Consider the following 22,879-nt stretch of genomic DNA (forward strand, 5'->3'; position numbering starts at 1 on the left):
AAATGCTACTAGTATATGAAATGACAATTAGTACTTTTATTTATCATCAAATAATATGATGCAGTGTATACAATATCAAATGATATGGTGCAGTTAAAGTGCGCAAAAGACCAACCTCAAACACACAATCATAAAAAAAAAGTGAGGAAATAGAGAGTGTGTGCCTCTCAATAAAATAAGTACTAAAAAAGAAAACTAGAAACAAGAAAGAATGTTGGTTCTTTAGTGGCGACTCTCAATGAAGTACCTACTTTCAGCTTACTCTCTCTATACTCACTACTGCTACTCAGTACTGATTCCTTTCACACATACTGTGCCTGTAAACCCTGTCCAGGGACCCCCATTTCCCCTTTCCCCTTTCTCCTTCCTTCCTTAGTTATCTCTCACACAAACACTAATCTTTTTCACCTCTACCTTACCTCCATGGCAGAATCAGTTCTTGAACCTTGTACAACCTCTTATTCCTTCAAAGTTTCAATCTTTATCCTATTCTTCTTGATTTTCCCTTTCTTGAACCCATTTTCATCTGCATTTCCTCTTTCTTTTGATACTAATGCAACTGAGGTTGTCAATCTTGAAACAGAAGAGGACATGGGTTTGCTTTTGTTCTTCAAGTTACAGTTTCAAGAAACCCCTTTACCAAGCTGGGATGTCAATGTTCCTCTATCAAACTGGACTGGTGTTACCCGGTCTAACCAGACCGGACGGGTCACTGGACTTAACCTCACAAGGTTTAACTTGTCAGGACAGGTTCATCCTTGTTTGTGTAATCTTACTTTTCTTGAAACCCTTGTGTTGTCTCATAATAGCTTTAACAATTCAATACCTTCTTGTTTATGGAAGTTGTGGAGCCTTAAGACCTTAGATCTTAGCTATAATAAGTTTACTCTTCTTATTCCTAGTACATTTGCAACAACTATGAGTAAGTTAATTGAGCTTGACCTTAGTCATAACATGTTGAGTGGTGAAATCCCAATGTGGATAGGGAATGTCTCAATGTCACTTGAAAAACTTAACTTGGGGTTTAATAGGTTTCATGGGGATATACCTAAGAGCTTGTTGAATTTGATGTCTTTGAAGTATCTTGACTTGTCTCACAATAGTTTGATGGGAAATGTGGGTGATTTTAACCAAGAATTGGTCACACTTAATCTTGAGTCTAATTTTTTGTCGGGCACTTTGCCTTGTTTATATTCGTCAAGGGAATCACTTACACTGCTTAATTTAGCAAACAATTCGATTCTTGGAGGTATACCAACGTGTATCTCGAGTCTTGGGGGTTTGACACAGCTCAACTTGTCACATAATGAATTACGATATGGTATCTCGCCTAGACTGGTTTTTTCAGAGAGGTTATGTTTGTTGGACTTGAGTTATAATGAGCTATCAGGGAAGATTCCAAGTAGGATTGTTGAGGCATCGGACAAGTCTGGACTTCTACTTCTTGACCTGTCTCACAATCAGTTCTCTGGTAATATTCCTGTAACCATAACAGAATTGAAGAGCTTGCAAGCATTGTTTCTGTCTTATAATCTTCTTGTGGGTGAAATACCAGAAAGGATTGGTAATTTGACCTATCTACAGGTGATTGATCTCTCACATAACTTCCTCACTGGCTCGATTCCTTTGAACATCGTAGGATGTTTCCAACTACTGGTGCTGATACTAAACAGTAATAATCTTTCTGGGGAAATTCAGCCAGTGCTTGATGCGTTGGATAGTCTAAAGATATTTGATATAGGAAACAACAAGATTTCTGGTGAGATCCCGCTGACATTGGCAGGCTGCAAGTCGTTGGAAGTTGTTGACCTGAGCTCTAACAATCTCTCAGGATCTCTAAATGATGCAATAACCAAATGGTCGAACCTCAAATTCCTCTCCCTTGCTCGGAACAAGTTCAGTGGATCTCTGCCAAGTTGGTTGTTTACATTTCAGGCAATTCATACTCTGGATTTTTCTGGAAACAAGTTCTCGGGATATATACCAGATGGTAACTTTAACACTAGTCCCAATTTCTACAACGGCGACATTAGGAAAACCATTCCTGCAGTACCATCAATTTCAGCTCGAAGCCTGGATATCAAACTTTCGCTCATTGCTGATGAAACTAGTTTGAGCTTCAACTATAACCTGACAACCACAATTGGAATTGATCTGTCTGACAATTTGCTTCATGGTGAAATTCCAGAGGGTCTGTTCGGATTACATGGTTTGGAGTACCTTAATTTGTCATACAATTTTCTTAATGGTCCAGTTCCAGGGAGTTTAGGGAAGTTGCAGAAGCTAAAAGCCCTTGATTTATCACATAATTCTTTATCTGGCCACATCCCTGAAAACATTACTGTCCTCAGAAATTTGACAGTTTTAAATCTGTCATATAATTGTTTCTCTGGTGTTATTCCGACAAACCGAGGTTATTGGAAATTTCCTGGAGCATTTGCTGGGAATCCGGACTTATGTATGGAATCATCTGGTAATGTCTGTCAAAGAACTTTGCCTGTAGAGCCAGGTAAGAAATTTGAAGAGGAAATGGAAGAGGGACCATTATCAGTTTGGATTTTCTGTATAAGTGCTTTAGTTAGCTTCTATGTTGGCGTTGTTGTTTTATTTTGTTCATCTCGAACAAGAAGCTGTATTCTGCAAACAAAAAGTTTAGCAGGTTGAAAGTGATAAGTGATCACATTGTATAGCAACTTGTGAATTGTATCATATAGCAAAACTGCTTCAAGCATATCTTGTTTACTAATCAGCCCTTTATTTTTTTTAACTAGTTAACAATGCTTCATGTTGATTTTAGTTAGTTGAATGTTATATTTGAAGATGCCTCAGAACAGTTGAATGTTGTTTTTCTGCTGTGTGATACTTTCAATGGAATAGTTTTTCTATGGCTTTGTCTATTTGAGTTACTACACCATCAAGAACATGGAGGGTCTATAACCACCAAAACTTTTTAGTATAACCATTTTACATCCAGAATGCATAGATCAATTAATTCAGATTCATGTTGTGTAAAGCCTGTTAAAGGGAAACCCGCTCCTTACCAATTCATCGGTCTTCAAGATTCATATTCCTACATTGCCTCAATATATTAAACAAAGATAACCTTTTTTCGAGCTAGATTCCAAGCATGTGAATTATCTCATTATCAAATCGTTGGTCTTCAAGCATAAACTTATTATCTTCCTTTTGTAGTGCCATAGAATTTATTCCTTTCAAGTGTTGCAGAAAGAATTTGTCCTAATCCATGGAATAATTTGGTGGTAGTAGTGATTTAAGTAATAAAAAATTCTATGATGTATATGACAAAGTAGAAAGAAATAGATTCCTCGCTATCAAGATGCTATCATGTTATACAATTTGGCAATAGAGGTCAAAGTTGCTATTGCAAAGCTGAAATAAGAACACAAATCATTTCTACATGATTCCTTAATATGAATTGCTTAGTATGTTACACAATTACTTACTGTAAGGTAATCAATTCATTTCAACATGATACACCTTACTATCAAGTTGCTAGCACTAAAAATGATGGAGACTGGTTACAAAGATGAATGTGAAATAAATAAGAGGGAAGAACAAGAGTAAAATAAAACCAGAAACTTCTTCTATGACGTGCATATTCATGTAAGCAGGCTCAGCAAAATAAGAGCTGCAAGTGTGACTACTCTTTAGACATTGATCTCTCTTTTGTTGCTTTGACAAGGTCAGCCTTGAAGCACCAAGTTCAGCTGGTAGGTAAAATCAACCCTACGAGTATGTCTTGTATTTGTTTTGGCTGCAGAAGCTAATATCTAATAGGACCATCCAAACTCCCTGATGCAAACTGACAGACAATGAAACAAACAATGCTTTAAAATCTTCACCCAGAAGAGCTAAATAACCAGAAGAAAACATGTAAATTTTCCATGGAATGGATTTATCTTTATATTCATAAATATTCAAAGTGATTGAAATTTTCTCTCTATTACTTTATTAAAGCAGGGAGGGCTTCAAATAGCCAACTTGAAATCAGAAAATCTGCAGAGTGTAATATCTCAATTAGACTTATCTAACTGAATTTAAATAGAGACTCATCATACAACTAAACTACTTATTGTTCTAATAAATCAGTAGTGACAGAAGAGAATATTCAACAGTTGCCTATATGCTTGAAATTTCTGTTTAGTGAAATTTCAGTAATATTTAAAATGTCTACTTTCTACTACTCCTCTATCCTTAAGTAAAATTACTTGTCCATTTTGACAAATCAAGAAAAGACATTCTTTTTACCTATTATACCCTCAATTAATTAACTTTGAAAAAGGTAGAAATTTTTTTAAATCTTAAATTTTTAATTCATCCCCTTCATAATTAATAGGGGTAAAATGGTAAACTCACTATGATAATTATTGTTCAATTCAAAAGTGGACAAATAATTAGGTATAGAGGGAGTACTTTGATAGAGACAATGCTTGTATAGTTTCTAAATATCGAGATTTTAATTTAAAGAAAATTAGGATTAATTCATAAACAGAAGGTTGATTGATTCAGATGCCACGGTAAGTTATATCTGGTAAGACCTTACCTGCACCGCGCGTTTACGCCCGACCAATGAATGCAAGATATGTGTCTTTCATAAACAAAAAGTTATAACTTAACCATGATAAAGTGATATGCATTCTTACTTTAATATTTAGTTAACTAAGGTTAAAATGATTGAGTGGAGGTAAACACCTGGTGCAGGTAAGCATTTACTGTTGTATCCTACTCCTTGCTTGTAACATAAGAAATTAACATTTCAGTTTTACAGAAACGAAACGTCGAAACCTAACCATGACCATCATTACCTGCCGAACAATAGGATTAGCTGATGTGGAGAATTCATGAGTCATTCCCTGCCAGACGACCTTACCTTCATAAAGAAATATTAGCCTGCACAGAAGGAACCTCAAACTTTACAATGGTTTGTAAGATAAGCAACATAATCATGTTTAAAAACAAGAAGAATCAGAACCTGTCAACAGCTCTTTTAATAGTACTGTGTTGATGTGTGACAACAACATATGATGCAATCTTCCCAGGTTTCCCAAGTGCATCCTCGCCTGCCACGTGAACCGAGCGAATGAGATCTTCTACAACGGTTGATGCAATCGGATCAAGTCCAGCTGTTGGTTCATCATACAAGAGCACCTACTCAGCAATGCATATAACTGAGATTACTTGGTTAATCATGCAGTAAATATATTCCTAAAGTATTATTTATTTCCTATCAGACTGAAAACACGAGGGAACCACTGTAACATCAAAATTTGCCAATGAAAAAGAAAGAAGATATGTAAAACTACAGCGACATGGTTTTTCATCAAAAACAAAAAATGGTTATATAGGGTATTCATGTGACATCATGAAGAAAGTAAAACACAACTTAAACAAACAGCATCGCTTGATATCAAGTTATTCCATCAGGGAGTACTGGAAACAAATTCCATGAGGAGACATTGAGCACACCATATACTTCCAAGTACTTGTTTTTAAAGGACACAATCACCAATGCATTGCCCTTAGTTCTATTAGCTATATTGCGTTAACAATATGTATTCAGGCTAATCTTAGATGAAGAGACAGAAGCAGATCATAGAACAGGTACAACATATTAGTCCATCGCTTATGATTTTCACCCTGAAAGAATTTTCTGTGAGAATATGTGTGCGCACACCTTTTTTGATAAGTAAATTTCTGTCAAAGATACTGAAATGTGATACATTGACAAGCTCAGTAAGAACTGTTAAGGAACACACATGAATGGAAATTCCTTTCGACATATAGCAAGAAGGCAAAGAGACTCTATATTTTGAGAAATACTAGAACTTTGGATTACCAAGAGAGAACTTCATCAGACAACTTACTAAAATGGTTAAAGAAATGGAACTTACTAAAACATATAGTTTTCGTAGTTTCTACTTTGTGAAGTAAAAGATATTGTACTGTCAATCTGAAAGTCAGATAGTTTTCACAAAACATTTTTTTTGTCCCCTCTACATATTTTCCAACATACTGTAACCTCAGAAAATCTCACCTTCCTCTGCTACAAACACTCACACAGTCACACTATCCTTAGCTTCTCCTTCTCACTTCACTTCTCCATCACCTTCTATAACTATGAACACATTATGTGCCCTCATTTCGTATTCTTGGATTAATTTTTACTCCCCGACCCTGTGCTATGTATGGTTGATTTGAAGCATATATCATAAATTCAAATAAAGAAGTCCAACTATTAAGCAGTTAATTTGGCTGCTGCACATAGTTTGTATCAATCTGAATTAATAATGATGAACCTTTTAAAGAACTTACAGAAAAGGGGCTAAAATACCCTTGGACTATTCTAATTGGTACAAAACTACCCTCCATCTACCTTTTCGCCCCCAAATACCACCGACGCCAACCTTTTGGCCCTACTATGCCCTTATTTTCAACACGCCAAATTTTAATCCCGATTAATAACTTTATTTATGAAGTGTCGATTATCTACTGGTCACCCTATAATTAACCTAATTAAACCCCCCACCCAGATCTGCCTTCACTATTTGACCTGACCATAAAATGGTTAAGAAATTTGAAGAACTTATCTTTTTCTTTGGTGTCAAAATTAAGTCAGAAAATAAACATTATCATCAGCCATAAGCTCCTGGGGACTGAGAACAGCAGAACAGAGGTGCTGAGAAGATGACCACCGCCACGGCTGTAGCAGCTCCTCCATCTTTCTCTCCATCCCAAAAATTCCAAATTTTATCACCCAGACAACTTTCTTTCACCACCAATAAGTGGTCTAAATTGCCCTAAAGCCATGTGAGTTGTCTGTTAGAATTTAACCCTTTCCTCTGTTCTTCTTCAACTCCTCTTGTTGAAGAAGTGAAAGGGAATTGGCCTAGTGAATATGTGTAATGATCCTGAATTTGTCACGACCCAAAAAAATAGACGTGATGACACTTCTCTCATCCCACCAAGAAGTTAGCCTAAAATCCAACATGAAGGATAAATGCGGAAGTAAAACAGAATAAAATGGTATCATAATCTCAACAATGCAGAAACATAACATAACTCAATTACAACCCCCAAAATCTGGTTGTCACGTGTACAAGCCTCTAAGTATTACAATAGATTCAAGAAGTACAAGTCTAAATGTCTTTGTTTCTAGAATAAAACATAATAAAAGAGGAAGAGGAGTCTGCCAAGATGACAAACAACTACCTCACAACTCTCCAGAGTAAGTTTTGGAACTAGAAGAGAAGAAGGAATAATCACATGGATCCGAACTCGTAACCTACACAAGTGTAGAAGCAAGGGGTGAGTACCAAACAACACGGTACTCAACAAGTAGACGGTTAACTCAAAGTAAAGCAATATAGAATACTCAACTCATAACCTACACAAGTGTAGAATCAAGGGGTGAGTACCAAACAACACAGTACTCAATAAGTAAATGGTTAACTCAAAGNAGTACCAAACAACACGGTACTCAACAAGTAGACGGTTAACTCAAAGTAAAGCAATATAGAATACTCAACTCATAACCTACAGAAGTGTAGAATCAAGGGGTGAGTACCAAACAACACGATACTCAATAAGTAAATGGTTAACTCAAAGTAAAGCAATATAGAATACAGGTACTCCAACCAAACCTACACAACTACAATCTGCCCAACCTGACAGTTCACATTCCATATAGCATGTACAACAACACTCCAACATATACAAATCACCAATACAGAGTATCATATTCATCAATCACAATAGGTACTCACAAATGGTAATGATGTGCAATTATAGTGATGCATGTATGTCCTAACGATACACATCATACTGAGACTCAAGCTGGAACCCATGGGGGACTTACAAGGTCCATGTATCCGTCGAAACCATTTCCCTTCGGCGTAATCATCAATAGATCTCATCACAGCGTTTCCGAACCAATCAAATAGGCATGTTCACATAAATAATGATGAGATGACACTTTCAATCCATAACAACACAATCACGATACATTGTCAATAAAACCGTTCAAACCATCCACAACTCATCGATATACCATCAAGTTGCCTTTTATCATTAGAGTCATTCAATATGAACATGTGACAACAATTATTAAATCCTTCACCAAATCCCATTACTCCCCAACACACACAATAAGGAAATACGAAATTCTATATGCTTAACAAAGGTCAAGAAGTCTACTTGCCTCAAGAAATCACTCTGGTACTTGAGTTTTCCCTTTCTGGTCTCCAAATCAACATAATCTAATCAAATACAGAATTCGAACCTACTAACATCCATATCAAAGGTTTTGGAAAACGAGGCCAAACAGACCCAATTCCAAGAACTAAGGTTAAATCTGAAAATTCTTGTAAAATCAAAAATTGGAAATCAATAGTGAAAACCACACCAAAAATAGAGTTGAAATCAATCTTAAATCACTATTTTATACAAGCTTTAAGCTCTTGGAAACCTCCAAACTTTGAAGTTCAAAATCCCTACTTTGATGTTTAAAATCTTGAATAATAAATATTAAGGGTCACAATACTTATCCAAATATTTCATCTCAAAAAATCACCTTGAAATCACCTCTACCAAGCTTCTAGGGTTCAAAAATGGAAGAAATCACAATTTTGAGAAAACATTTTGCCTGAGTAACATTTGCTCTTCGCGATCACACCCCCAAAGTCTCGCAATGAGTAAAACTAGTCAACTCATTAAATTGATCATCGCGACCGCGACATAGGGCCACACGATCGCGATGATCAGAACACTATATTTACGCGATTGCGATGAGCAAATGTTACCTGGGCTTCTTCCATTTTTGAACCCTAGAAGCTTGGTAGAGGCAATTTCAAGGTGATTTTTCGAGATAAATATTTGGCTAAGTATTTGTGACCCTAAATCTTTATTATTCATGATTTTAAACATCAAAGTTTGGAGGTTTTCAAGAGCTTAAAGCTTGGATAACATAGTGATTTAAGATTGATTTCAACTCCGTTTTTGGTGTGGTCTTCACTATTGATTTCTAAATTCTTTGGGTAACATGATTTTACAAGAATTTTCAAATTTAACCTTAGTTTTCGGAAATGGGTTTTTGGGTCATTTTAGCCCCATTTTCCAAAATTGTGGATATGGGTGTTATTAGTTTCAAATTCTTATTGTGATTCCTTATTTGATTAGATTGTGTTGATTTGGAAACCCGGTGAAAAGGAAAAGCTCAAGTACCAGAGTGATTGTTTGATTTCTTGAGGCAAGTGGACTTCTTGACCCTTTGTCAAGCATATAGAATCTTGTATTCCTTATTGTGTGTGTTGGGGAGTGATGAGAATTGGTGAAGGGTTTGATATTTGTCGTCACATGTTTATATTGAGTGATTTTAATGATGAAAAGGGGAAATAAAAAAGCAACTTGATGATCTATTAATGTGTGATGTGTCGTCGATGATTTGAAAGGTTATATTGATTCATTATTAATGATGTATCATGATAATGTTGATATGGATTGTGTATTGATATATAAATCATCATATTCTCATGATTTGTGTGAACAGGCCTATTTGCATTAGTTCTGGAACACTGTGATCAGATCTATTGTGATGATTTTACCGAGGGGAAATGGTTCCGATGGATACATGGACCTTGTGAGTCCCCCATGGGTCCTGACTTGAGTCTCAATGGGTGTGTATCATTAGGACAGACATGCATCACTATATTTGACATCGCATTTCATTGCATTGCACACCATTTCCATTGTGAACCTTGTGAGTGCTTGTTATGGACTTGTGGTTGATGAATATGAAATAACGTATTGATGTCCTGCTTATGTTGAAGTGTTATTATACATGCTATGTGCTGTATAAACTGTGAACTATTAAGTTAGGCTGATTTTGTGCAGGTTGTAGTTGTGGAGGTTCGGTTGGAGTGTGGGGAGTACTCGTGCTTTGTATTGCTTTACTTAGAGTTAGTTGTTTGCTTGTTGAGTACCGTGTTGTTTGGTACTCACTCCTTTGCTTCTACACTTGTGTTGGTTACGAGCCCGGGTCATCGTGATTACACCTTCTCTTTTACATTCAAGACTTACTTCAGAGAGTTGCGAGGTAGCTGTTTATCATCTCGACAAACTCCTCTTACTCTTTTATTATGTTCTTGTTCTATTCTAGAAAATAAAGACATTCAGTCTTGTACTTCTTGAATCTATTGTAATACTTAAAGGCTTATACTTGTGACAACCAAATTTTGGGGTTACAATTGAGTTATGTTATGTTATCCTTTTATTCTGTTTTACTTCCGCATTTATCTCTTAAGTTGGGTTTTAGGCTGACTTTTCTTGGTGGGATAAGACAAGTGTCATCACGCCCGTTTTTGGGTCGTGACAAGATGTTCTTCCAGCTTCGATAAACCAAGAATCTATTTCGATTTTACCCTCTCCATGTATGAACAAGTTTTCTGCATCAAATAGTGAAAAAGGCAGGTCGAATAGTGAAGCCGGATCAGGGTAATAGGTGGGATTTTTAATTAATGTAAGTTAATTATAGGGTGACCAATAGATAAGCAACACGTCACAAATGAAGTTACTAATTGGGATTAAAATTTGGGGCGTTCAAAATAATGGTATAGTAGGACATGAAGGTTGACGTCAGGGGTATTTGGGGTGGAAAGGTTGCTGGAGGGTAATTTTGTATCAATTCAAATAGTCCAAGGGTAATTTAGGCCTTTTCCCTAGAAATAAGGATGCTAAATGATATTGATAAAGCTGAACTTGACTACAACGTTCTTTTCGAATAGTCCACTCTATTACTATCCTAGAAGACTCAATTCCTAAAGCAGTCCAGCTGACTCATCCATCCATCATTATCTGGACATTGTTAAAAAGAATTTCTCAACTTTGAATATAAGGAGGCTGATTTCCAGGCTTAGAAGAGATAGAGGTCTATCAAGCATGCTACAATTAAATTGTTCAGTGCACCAAAAAGTTAAAAGACAGAAAAACATTACTTATTGGGAAAAGGAAATACTAGAGTCAATTACACATACAATCCCCATCCGGACGAAGTTCCAAGTATAGAATAAAACTTCCTTCTTCCAAATCCGTGTAACAAATCGGATATATTTTCTCCTTATGCATTAACCTATTCTCTTGTATAGTAAAATTATCTCTCTTATTTCAGTGGATATGCATCAAAATCCTATAATCCCCCATATAACTTCTTCAAATAATTTCCTTATACTTCCAAAGAAAAAACAAAATAAAAAGTGGAAGCTTACATAAGATCAAAACAGTCGACTTTTGCTTGGTTACTGTTAAAGAATGACAAAAGTCCCACATCGGTGATTAATGAGATGGTGAACTCCTTATAAGGTTTGGGCAATCCTCCTCCCTTTGAGCTAGCTTTTGGGGTGTGAGTTAGGCCTAAGACCTAATCTAACAGTTACTTTGTAGCTTTTAGTTCCAATTTTTATTTTGGTTGTGCAAGTATATTATTTAAAGAATACAAATAACATGAAAGGAATAAAGTCACGACTCTAATGACTTTAGAAAAACAAGAAGGTACTCTGGTATAACACCTAAAAAAGCAAAATTCATACATAATGGGCAAATATTCTGAATATGCATATTGCAACGGGATTCTTATGAACAAAATATGAAAGAAAAGATGTATATGTAGTATTTGAAACCATATGGGAGATATGTGTTAGACCTACACCCCAAAACTTAAGCGTAGTATTCTTAACACGGTAAAACAAAACAAAACAACCAACAAAGAAAAGACCCAAAAGAAGACATAGAGAACTGCACTTTGAGAGAATGTGAGCACTTCTTACTTGTCACTATATAAAGAAATGAATATACAAACTGTGCATCAACACATCAACATAGTAAGGATATGTGCCACAACCCCTTTGCATCACAGATTTTTGTAAAACATTTGAAGTTTTTTATTAAAAAACATAGAGCCCTGCATCTTTGAGCAAACATGAACACTTCTTAATTTTCATTCTACGACTGTGCGTCAATACATATACCAGGATCAGGATACATCATAACTCTTTTGCATTACAGATTTTTGTAAAACATCGACTGATTGTTTAATAAAGAAGCTATCAATAAATATAACAACATCAATGACACCTCAATCCCTAACTAGTTGGGTTTGGCTATATGAATCCTCACTAACCATGTCATACCATTTAGACTTGTGGAGATACAAAATCTGTACTGCCAACAGGTACGGCAGAAAACACTTATTGACAGTTTGACACTGTACAATCAGCAGTATTTGCAGGTATCCTTTCCTTTTGGTTGCAAATTGCACTCATATCATCTTTATGGAGTAGAATTCATCAAGTCAAATTATCATTAAACTTGCCTGGAAGATCAGATGTGAACTTAGTTTTTCTTTTTCATCTAGTATGACTATGAACAATAGCAATTGGACATCCAACCTTTTACTCTAACAATACAAACAGAGTCCAAAGAGTAAGTGTGAACTCATCTTAAACCAACTGCTCATAGTAAATGCTTTCCTGATTACAGAAGAATGGGAGCACCTCAAGTTCATAAACATCACATCCCTTGGACAATTAATTCAGTAGTGCTATATCCACATAAGTTATCCATTTTCTCTTTTCTCGTGTCATTTAGACCAACTTTAAGACTGAAGGGAAGTGGATAAATCCTTCATTTGAAAATATTTTTACCAATTCAGGTTCACAGAGCAAGCATGAAGTAAAAAATAGTTAACTAGATTACAGCAATCCATGTAGCAGAATTACAAATGCTAGCCAAAACGAATTGATGATCATGTCATGAAGCACCTGTAACATACCTCTGGCTCTACTACGTCTTTGGTGGTATCAAAAATTATAGAACGAGCTAGAGCAACTCTTTTCTTCATACCACCAGACAATTCAGAGGGTAATCGGTCTTCAACTTCCTGCATAGAAATAAAACTGAAAATTGGCATCTACGGAAAAACAATCATCATAAACAAATTACTATAATGATGAATCCTCTATTCCCTCCTTTAATTCACTCTACCCAAAGAACAGAAGAGCAAAAAGCAAGGCATTTCCCTACTGCGAGAGAGAGAGAGGGAGATCCTGAAGTGATAATGCAAATAGCAATTTCAAAATTAAACTATTCACTGACACACTATGTTGGAAACCCAGATACATTTATTAATGAAAAAAAAATAGACATTGTTATCATAAATATGTCCATCATTGCACATACCTTCAAACCAACAGCAGCTAAAGTTTCGGTTACAAGCTGTGCAATTTGATCCTCTGGCATAGCTGAATTCTCATATCTAGAATTCCAAAGAGAAGAAGATCCAGTTAATCTACGTATAAACTGGATTTTCTTAATTTTAATCAGTATAGCTAACAGAAAAACTTCAGAATTCAGTAGAGCTGAGAATATCTTTTCTTTTTGGGATAATTAAAGCGTTGAGAGTATCTTACAGCAAGAAACCAACATTTTCACGAACAGTTAATGAATCAAAAAGTGCAGCACTCTGAAACACCTGTTATGGGGATGGATATGTTCATAAGATTACAAAAATATTCAAGAAGCATCTCCATAGAACAACTTTACTGGACAACATTAAAAGAGCTCAGAACATGTAACTTACTAAGCCAATCCTAAGCCCAGAAATTTCCTCATCACTCACTAATCCATTACGCAGTTTACCACGGATTAAGACTTCCCCCTGCATTCAATGAAGTCTATTAGCAGAGATAGATAACGGTATCAAAATTCAAAATTTTCAGAAATCACACAGCTGTATTTTGAGACAAATACTCAAGCCACAAGAGAAACATAATGCACACATACTTTATCAGGAGCAAGTAGGCCAGCCATTATCTTTAAGATTGTTGATTTCCCTGTGCCAGAAGGCCCAATAATTCCAACAGCCTCACCATGTCTGATCTGTAACAAAGGGTAAGAGTGGTGATTAAAAGTTGTCAGCACTTCCACCAAATGCAAAGGACGAGAAATCATGAACATAGAACCTAACACAAGTACGGAAATTAGAGCAATCTATAGCCAACCATCTTTCTTTCCTCAAGTGAAGTTTCCTAACCTCTACCTTTATTGCTCTTTCAATCATAATCCATAGAACTTCTAACAGAAAAATTAGGAAGTACCCCAAATTGCAAGACCCAATAGCTCAAACAAATAGAGAGTTAAAATAATTAACTTCACCCTGGGGAACTCGTACTTCTCACAAACAATTCATGATGAATCTACTGGTTTATAGCACATATGTGTTGCACATCCTTATAAGATAGATCTCTACCTCAAGCAAACCTATGCAAATATTATCAGTAAGGCAAAGATTGCATTCAAAAGAGTTTCTAACAACATAAGATGGATTTGCATCAGGCACAAGTAAGAGAGAAAACAATATCAGACTAGCAAACAAAGGAAGAAAAAGAACCTTTCGACCAACCTAAGAAGTGGGAAGCAAGGCAAGTAGCATTCGTGCAGGGGGAATGTGTTCTAGCTATTTAGTGTCAAAGCATAGAGAAAATTATTCATTATATCAACTTTCCCATCATAAGATATAAGTAGGAAATGATTCACTACAACCAATCATTGTTTGCATGAAAGCCCCCAATATAATATCAGTCGCTGAAATAGAATAGACCGGAATTTAAATGCCCAAAGTGCATACAAGCAGTTGCAAAAGGAAATAAATGAAAGTTCACCTTTAAGCTCACACCTCTTAAGATATGCTTGTCGCCAAATGACTTGCACACATTTCTACACTCAATAAGCACATCTGAGTCATCCTTAGGCTCTCTCAACAAGCTCACATTCTCCGATTTAACAGATTCCTGTTATTCAAACAAGACGAAGAGCAAAATGAAGGTAGATACAATAAACTAGGCAGGATTCAAATGTTTTCACCATCTGACAAATGCAAAGCAACTCATCTATGTACTAAAATAAAAAACATATCCAGAAGACAACCATTTATCTGGAAAAAAAAATTCTAGCAGTAAAGTTTTAGTTAACGCAAAGGTTCCTCATTGATAATGGTGTACTAAAAAGTGTCATCTAATGAGATTCCAACAAAGCCGCAAGCAGTACATATTTACAAGTACCAAAATTTAATAGGTATCCTAGAAGAGTTCACCAAAACGGAAAACCCAAAACTACATGCTTCTTTGGTTCCTTTAATGTTATTATGCCATAGGCTCGACCACTTGAGCCAATCTTAGATTGGTAACTCTCTCAAGTGCAGCGGAGATCACCAACCTAGGTCATGGACCTTCTTGATCACTCATTGACCCTATCCAGGTAAGTAAAGTGTGCTCCATGGTAGGACTGTCTTTGGGCATGAAATTAACTCTTACACTCTAGTGGAAGAGGTTTTGACTTAAGAGTATCTAATAAAACAGATACTATTAGCAACCTTTGCAATGAGAAATCAAACCTTATCACTGTTTGAGCACCCATGGCATATCCCAACTCAACCAGTTACAATAAGAATCCCTTATCTTTATTTGAAACTGTCCCAGACCAATGTAGAAGTCCATCCACATTCCCCTTAGCTCACCATTGCTCAGTATGTATTTTGCTTACTCAGAGTTCTTGACTTGGCCTTCTACTATTTCTCTTCTGCTTCTTGTTCTCTCTCTCCAGCTGGTCTTATTTCGGTGCTTAACTTTTTAAGATTTAGTAAGATACCCTACTAGATATGGATATTTTCAACTTTTTCTGGAATATTACTCCGGAAAACTGTTTGGACATAGAATTGTTACAAATACTTTCTCAGAATTCGAAACTCCAAAAAGTTGTTTTCACAACTTTCACTCTAAATCACTGACAAAAATTCAAAAACAATTTCAATTTGTATTCATGTCCAAACACAACTACAATTTTCAAATACCATTTTCAACTTCTTTTTCCAAATTTCACCAATGTATATGTCCAAACACCCACTAAATTATGAAGAGCGACATTCTTTTTGTAACATACTAACAAAGGAAGTCAGACAAGCAAATTGAAACGGAAGGCGCACGTTGATTTGTCCGTGAGATCAGTAAAATGTGATAATATTTCTGATTAGTGTTTTCTTAATAGATAATCAAAATTTTGAAATAGTATTTCTGATTAGTATTTAAAAGTAGTAGTGGTGAAAATTAGGGGAAAATGTATTACATCCAATATGAAGGTAGTCTTTCTGCATTTGATTGAAAAAAAAAAATCTTATGTTTAAGACAACAAATGCTGGGAATAGCTCACAAAGAAGGAACTTTCACCAAATGGAGTCCGAAAGAGATGTGTGCCAACAAGGCATTACCATTATGGAACCATTAGCATGAAAAGATAGACATTTCTACTTTGGCACTCCAACTTTTACTACATTCTCAATACTCGACCACCTTGCCTAAGAGAACCAAAAAATCCACCGCGCACACAGTGATTTCAGTAACTACCTCAATCATACATGATTCATGAAGCTCTGCCACATACTACTAGTACTGTAGCTATCCCAATTCATAGGGCATTCTTTCTATTTTGGATGGCCTAAGATATACTACGCCATTCTATTTTTATAAAAGTTCCATAACTCTCAAGCATTCAAAATCATTTAACTATTCAAATTTTCACTTTGATGTGATATTTTATATCAAACTAAATTATGAATCATTATTTTCTTCTTCTATAGCTAATACAATTGAGCCGGGGGTTTATTGAAAATCACCTCTGAGGTAGAGGTAAGGTCTGTGCATACATTAACCTCCCTAAACACCATTGCGTGGGACTACACTGGGTATATTGTTGTTGTTGCTATAGCTAATACAATTATAAAAATCCAATTGTACATCCTAAACTTTTTATTCCATCAAATACCACAATATAAAATGGAATGAATGGGATACTACAAAGAGAAGGCAATGGAAAATTGGGCTAGCCTCTAGCATATGCAAAAGAAACACATACGTGGATTACAAAACAGAACCCAAAATAAAAAATCTGGATAATTGGACGACCCAAAATCAATTCATTATGGTCTTACATTGAATTTTGTATTGGGAACCCGATCAGAATCAGCAGCTTTGTAGTCCCGAGGGGGTGCAACACAAGCACAAACAGTCCATTTATCCTTCCTATTCGTCAGGGAACGCAGCAATAGTGGCTTTCCTAAATCAAAATTGGGAAAAAATGTTTTCATGTAGCTAGAAGAAGAAGAAGAGGCGACACTGTTGCTTTTGCAAATGCTGACAGCAGGTGACATAACAGAACCCACAAAAGAAACCATTGAGTTTCGCCAAACAAAACCCACTTTGGAGAATTTAAGATGGGAAATTCTGGCGCTGACCCAGATCGAATTTGGACTCAAGAACCATGAAATAGATCGAATTTCAATGGAGAAATGATATTGGTCACTCTCAATGAAAAGGAAGACAGGACATGTACTGGGTTGAGAAGCACTGTAGATTGTTGGGAGGAAGAAGGCCGAAAGCTCCTCACGCATACGTGGGGTGGGGTGGGTTGCGTGGGTGTGTTTGGGTGTTCACTATAAGACTTAAATATGTCATCGAATATTAATAAAAGACTCATTTATATTATTCGTTAAAAATTTAGTTCATTTACATTATTTTTGTTTGAGAAAAGTTCTTTCATGTCATTATTTGTTGACTGAAATGATATAGATAAACCAATTTTGTAATGGATGACATAGTTAAGCCTTTTCTCAAAATTTGATGACACATGAACATTTTTCCTTTTAAAAAATTGATAGAATTAATGACGTGATCGAATCATAATTGACTATGTGTAAAAAATAATTTTGCAAAATCAAAAATATTTTTTAGTTAAGAAATAATGACATGGATGAGCATTTTCTCAAACGACAATGACATAGATGAACCAAACGTTTAACGGATGACATAAATGAGCTCTTGCTCAAACTTCGATGGCATATTTGAGCATTTTCCAAAAAATAAAATTATATGTATGTGTGTGTATAATTTTATTGTATCATAAAAAAAAGATTATAATTTTATTGTCCATATTAATTTTTTGCTTTCCTTACATCTTCATTTTGTGTATGGAAAAGCTCACAAGAGGGATAGACCTCATTGGTATCTCCATGTTTGGGCCAAAAATCTCCCACAATTTCTTCGCGGATGATTTTTACCTTATTCACTAGGGTAAATAAAATACTATCGAACCATCAACAACATCCTTGAAATGTTCTGCACGGCCCCTAGTCGAAAGTTCAATCTAGCCAAATCAAAAGTCATCTTCTCGTAGAACTGCACCGTTGAGAACAAGGCCATGTGCTCTGACATCCTCAATATTAAGGCTAGCAATTCTTTTGGCGGGTACTTGGGCTTCCCCATTTTCCATTCTAGACTTGTCCATGGTGATTTCCAATACATCAAGGATAACATGCAAGCTAAGTTTAGTGGATGGGAAACCAACTTTCTTAATATGACTAGAAGAGTTATTCTTGCAAAAGCTTCACTAGGAAACATCCCCCTCCATGCCATGCAATATAAACAGCTCCCTGCAAAGACCCTCAACACCATCAATAAAATCTGAAGGAATTTTGTTAGGGGAACAACCTCTGATAAGAAAAGAATGCACCTATAGGTTGGGATATCATCACTAAGGGGAAAATGACAGGGAATTAGGTCTTCATAAGAGTGAGGTTAAAAATAAAGTTCTCCTTACTAGTATGGAGAATGTATAAGAGTCCACACCACTATGGACTAAGATCCTCTACTACAAACCCTTCCATAATGAGAATTTCACCTATGACATGAACACTGTTTTTAGGATTTGGAATGACATTTAAAATGGCTGGGAGGCATGCTTAAAGGGATCTCGATGGGTTGTGAATAATGGAAGTAATGTAAAGTTCTTTGAGGATAATTGGATTCTTGGGTCGAGATCTATTAGGCAACACATCTTTGGGCTTTTTAATAGAGAGGACCAATCTACAAAAGTGAACTATGTCTTCAACAATGGGACCTGAAACCTCAGCACCCTTTTTATGACCTTTCTTAAGGATTTTCACAATAAAATAACTAATAGTTTTATCCCCTCAACTACAAATAAGGAGGATACTCTCATCTACAATATTGCTAATAATGGCATGTTCACAGTCAAAAGTGCTTACAACCTCGTCGATGCCATGAACAACACTGACACTGAAGCTACAAATACCAAGGATCAAAGTACTAACTTCTCTTGAACTTGGAGGATAGAAGTACCAAATAAAATTAAAACCTTCATCTGGTTGCTCATTCATGATCTATTACCTACTAGCCAACATCCCCACAACATTGGAATTAATGTGGACCAAATTTGTAAAATCTGTGAGAGTGGGATTGAAAATATAGACAACATTTTTTTCACTGCATAGGGCCGCCACCTCTTTTCGGCAAAAAATTGTCAATGCCAATAACTCCATTGTGAGTTTTGACTCAACTAGGATTAATGCAAGGAATTGGAAAGACATTTAGGATGTTATCAAATGCAAGGACTTCAACAAATGGATATCATAGGGAAATATCAACTCTTTTTGCATACGGAGTCTTTGAATTAACAATAATGACAACATGTTTAACAATAAAAAGCAACATGTCCAGATTGAACACGTTATTAAACAAGCTACTGAATTCAACCTCATTATTGCTAAAACAAAGATGCCAAGAAACATCAAGATGGTTGTCCATATTAAATATAACCCCTCAGCACAGGAACTCTCAAGCTTAACATAAATGGAGTTGTTACTCTAGACCCCGAAAAAAGGGGCATAGGTGGGGTGTTTCAAGACCACACGAGTAAATAGGTGAAAAGGCTTCACCAAAACTTGTGCCCACACTACCACAATTCAAGCGGAACTGCTAGCTATCCTTCACGGATTAAGAACAACACTTATGTGGAAAATCCAACCCCCTTAGAAGTTAACTCTGACCACCCAAGTCTCTAGAAGACAATCTATTTCAAATTCAGTTTCTCATTGGGAGTGACTCCGGAAAGATCTTTGGGAAAGACTTTTGGAAATTCATTCAACATTGAAACTGGCTGAAATGTTGGGGCCTTGGACCCAGAATCCTTGACCCAAAACTAGATGACAAATGCAATCATTAGAAATCATTTTCCTGGCCTTAAGGTAAGAGACCGACCTAAGGATGCTGAATTACTACCCTCCCATTCTATGACAAATTTATTGGGAACTAAAACTTAATGACTTTAGTTCTATAGTTGACCGAGGCATAATAAGAGTATAATCAGTCCATGCCAATAATGATATCAAAATCAAGTATGTCTAACTAAAAGGTGGTTTTCTAAGGAAAAAAACTAAGGCTGACAATTTTCGTCCATTTAGCTAAGAATGATTTACCGGCTTGAGTAGAGACTAAGAAGGTTCTAATAAGATCTCGGGACTAACATCGAAGTTCACAACAATCTAAGGAGTCACGAAGGAAAGTGTGGCTCTTTGATCTAATAATGCATAAACATCAAGATGAAAGACATATAATATACCAATGACTACATCAGGGGAATCTTCATGATCCTTTAGAGTTTGCAAAACATCTAACTTGTTCTGGCGTTGATCGCCACACACACTGAATGAGGTACCCAATTGAGTCACGCAACTTGATGGAGCTATCAAAAGGTTGATCTGAGTCTCCTGGTGAACACTTATTGGGGACACTAGGCACTCCCTTACTCTATGATCTGAATTTCCACATCCAAAACAACCACCACTACCAGCCATACACTCTCTTGGATGGTTCTTAACACACTTCTTACAAACTAAAAAAGACGACTAGTAACACTTCTATGGAATTAGAGCCTAGTGCTCTATCCTTATTCTCCTATCGGAATTTGGGTACTGCGACACTAGTAGAGGATGAGGCTAGACCTGGAAACTTCTACACTACCTACCCTAGCCCTCTTACTCTCCCTCTCACCTTTCTTAATTTTCTCTTCATCAACTGACTGAGCATGAGTCATCACTCTAGATATGTTTATCTACTTGATCAACATAGCAGTCTTACACTCTTTTACCATAGTCTCTGTCACCATAAACAAACTTACTCATATTGGCCTTTGGATCAACCATCATAGCTGGAGCATACTTAGAAAGCTAAGTAAACTTAAGAGAATACTCTTTCATAGTCATATCTCTCTGCTTTAGATTAATAAATTATTGGACCTTGGCTTCTCCTAACTCAAGTGGAAAGAATCTATCCAAGAGTGCATCCACAAACTTGTCCTAGCCAGGCAGCCAGACAACCAGCCAACTAAACATGCATTAACACCCCCATTTCATTTCATTGTTTGTACCAAATTTTAGTGGGTAAAGCATTTAAGTCTGAAATCTTAATTAGAGTGACACTTATAATCTAACTGATTTTCTCAATACCATCAATATACTCCTATGGATCATTCTCTACTTTAGAACCATGAAACTCAAGATGATTCATTTGAGTAAAATTCCAGAATCTTGTTGCTATCGTATTCTTATTTGGGTTGATTGAAGCAACAACTTGATGGTTGATCTGAGTGGTCATAGCTTAAGCTAGCACCCGAAAAGCATCCCTAAGACACTTATTCGTTTAGAGGGTATGCTGGAGTTGGTGGTGCTTTCTGATGTAAATGCATCGAGCATGGATTAGATGTAGGTTAAATAGAGTTAATTAAACTCTATCTACTGAAAGCATGAAAGAAAGGAAGTATTTCCTAAAAAGTTTCATAACCTCTACTCATAAATATGGTGCACTTCACACCAATAAATAAGACTCTACTTAACAAGGCTTTTAGACACCCTAGGACACTTTATATCTGATGTAACACTAAGTTTGTCACAATCTATGCATACCCACTAGTCATAAAATAATGTTAAGAGTCACAAGTGACCCCAAGCAACCCATGGTGATATATATACATACATATATACACACACTATCTTAAAAGCATGAATTCCCTAACCTGAATGTTAAATTACTAGAATCCCCCCAACTTTAAACACCCAATTTAGTATATATTCTATAATTTATATTATATTATATTATACTATATTTATTCGTTCTATATTATATTAAAAGCTGACTCCTTTTCACATTGATGAGTAATTACTTCTCCGAAGGGTTGTGACTTTTTCAACGAGTTATGACATTTCTGAATGATTGTTATTTTTCTGAAGGGTTGTGACTTATTTGATAAGACATGATAAACACATTTTCATACTATAATTTGTTGTTTATAAATAGAGGGATTTTCTCACATTTTTAATCTACGAAATTTGTAAATTTTCTATTCCTCTTTTTCTTAAAACAAGAAAGATTGTGAGAATTGTTCAATTATGCAATTACAATATTTTTTGTGGATAAATTATACAAATCAACAAAAAATTGATGCAACAAGAAAAATGAAATAACTCAACTCCAAATGAGAAGACTATCTAGATAATTAATATGTACTCATTTTCATTGCCACAAATATACTTTCATAACAACTTCTACTTGACAAGAAGTTCAATGATTTTATGTTGCACTAACTACAACTTGGTGTTCACGCTGTGAAAAGCCTCAAACTTTTGAATAAAAAAGATTTGATCAAAAACTTGTTTGAAAAGTTCAAACTAGATTTAATAAGTACTTCTCCATTTCCAAATTATTTGTTGTACTTTAATTTTTATTCAGTTTAATACATAATGTTCTTTATTCTGGAGGGGGGGATGTTTAAGACTACAAAGTCAAAAGACATTTTTATATATTGTCACGATCCAACCCATCGGGACGTGCGGGCACCTACTCTAACACCTAAGTAGGAGAACCCACGATTCCCAAATAGTTAAATGACATGCGAAAGATTAATAAAA

At 35.8% G+C, this 22,879-nt stretch overlaps 2 protein-coding genes and 1 pseudogene across 4 annotated transcripts; 1 reads left to right on the plus strand and 2 right to left on the minus strand.

Annotated features, from left to right (window-relative positions):
• The first annotated feature begins 209 nt into the window (after positions 1-209).
• On the plus strand, positions 210-2,746 carry LOC125856320 (receptor-like protein CLAVATA2). The gene has a single exon (XM_049535834.1). It carries the CDS (start codon positions 424-426, stop codon positions 2,662-2,664), a length of 2,241 nt encoding a protein of 746 aa, XP_049391791.1. The 5' UTR covers positions 210-423; the 3' UTR covers positions 2,665-2,746.
• Positions 2,747-3,471: 725 nt separating this feature from the next.
• LOC125855644 (protein TRIGALACTOSYLDIACYLGLYCEROL 3, chloroplastic) lies at positions 3,472-17,568 on the minus strand. Of its 3 annotated transcripts, none has more exons than XR_007445513.1 (10): positions 17,051-17,520; positions 14,730-14,858; positions 13,852-13,947; positions 13,649-13,726; positions 13,479-13,540; positions 13,249-13,324; positions 12,842-12,949; positions 4,994-5,189; positions 4,827-4,911; positions 3,472-3,823 (listed from the first exon to the last, which is right to left on the minus strand). XR_007445513.1 is itself a non-coding variant. In XM_049535396.1 (10 exons), the coding sequence occupies exons 1-10, from the start codon at positions 17,507-17,509 to the stop codon at positions 3,785-3,787; spliced, it is 1,308 nt and encodes a 435-aa protein (XP_049391353.1). In that variant the 5' UTR covers positions 17,510-17,568; the 3' UTR covers positions 3,472-3,784. The 3 variants fall into 3 exon arrangements, 2 of the variants coding, with proteins under 2 accessions (XP_049391353.1, XP_049391354.1); XM_049535396.1 differs by having other exon boundaries at positions 4,994-5,169; positions 17,051-17,568; XM_049535397.1 differs by lacking the exon at positions 14,730-14,858 and having other exon boundaries at positions 4,994-5,169.
• Positions 15,206-15,332, minus strand: LOC125857313 (U1 spliceosomal RNA; annotated as a pseudogene).
• Positions 17,569-22,879: the final 5,311 nt, after the last annotated feature.

This window comes from Solanum stenotomum, chromosome 2, assembly GCF_019186545.1.
Source record: "Solanum stenotomum isolate F172 chromosome 2, ASM1918654v1, whole genome shotgun sequence".
Classification (NCBI taxonomy): Eukaryota; Viridiplantae; Streptophyta; class Magnoliopsida; order Solanales; family Solanaceae; genus Solanum; species Solanum stenotomum.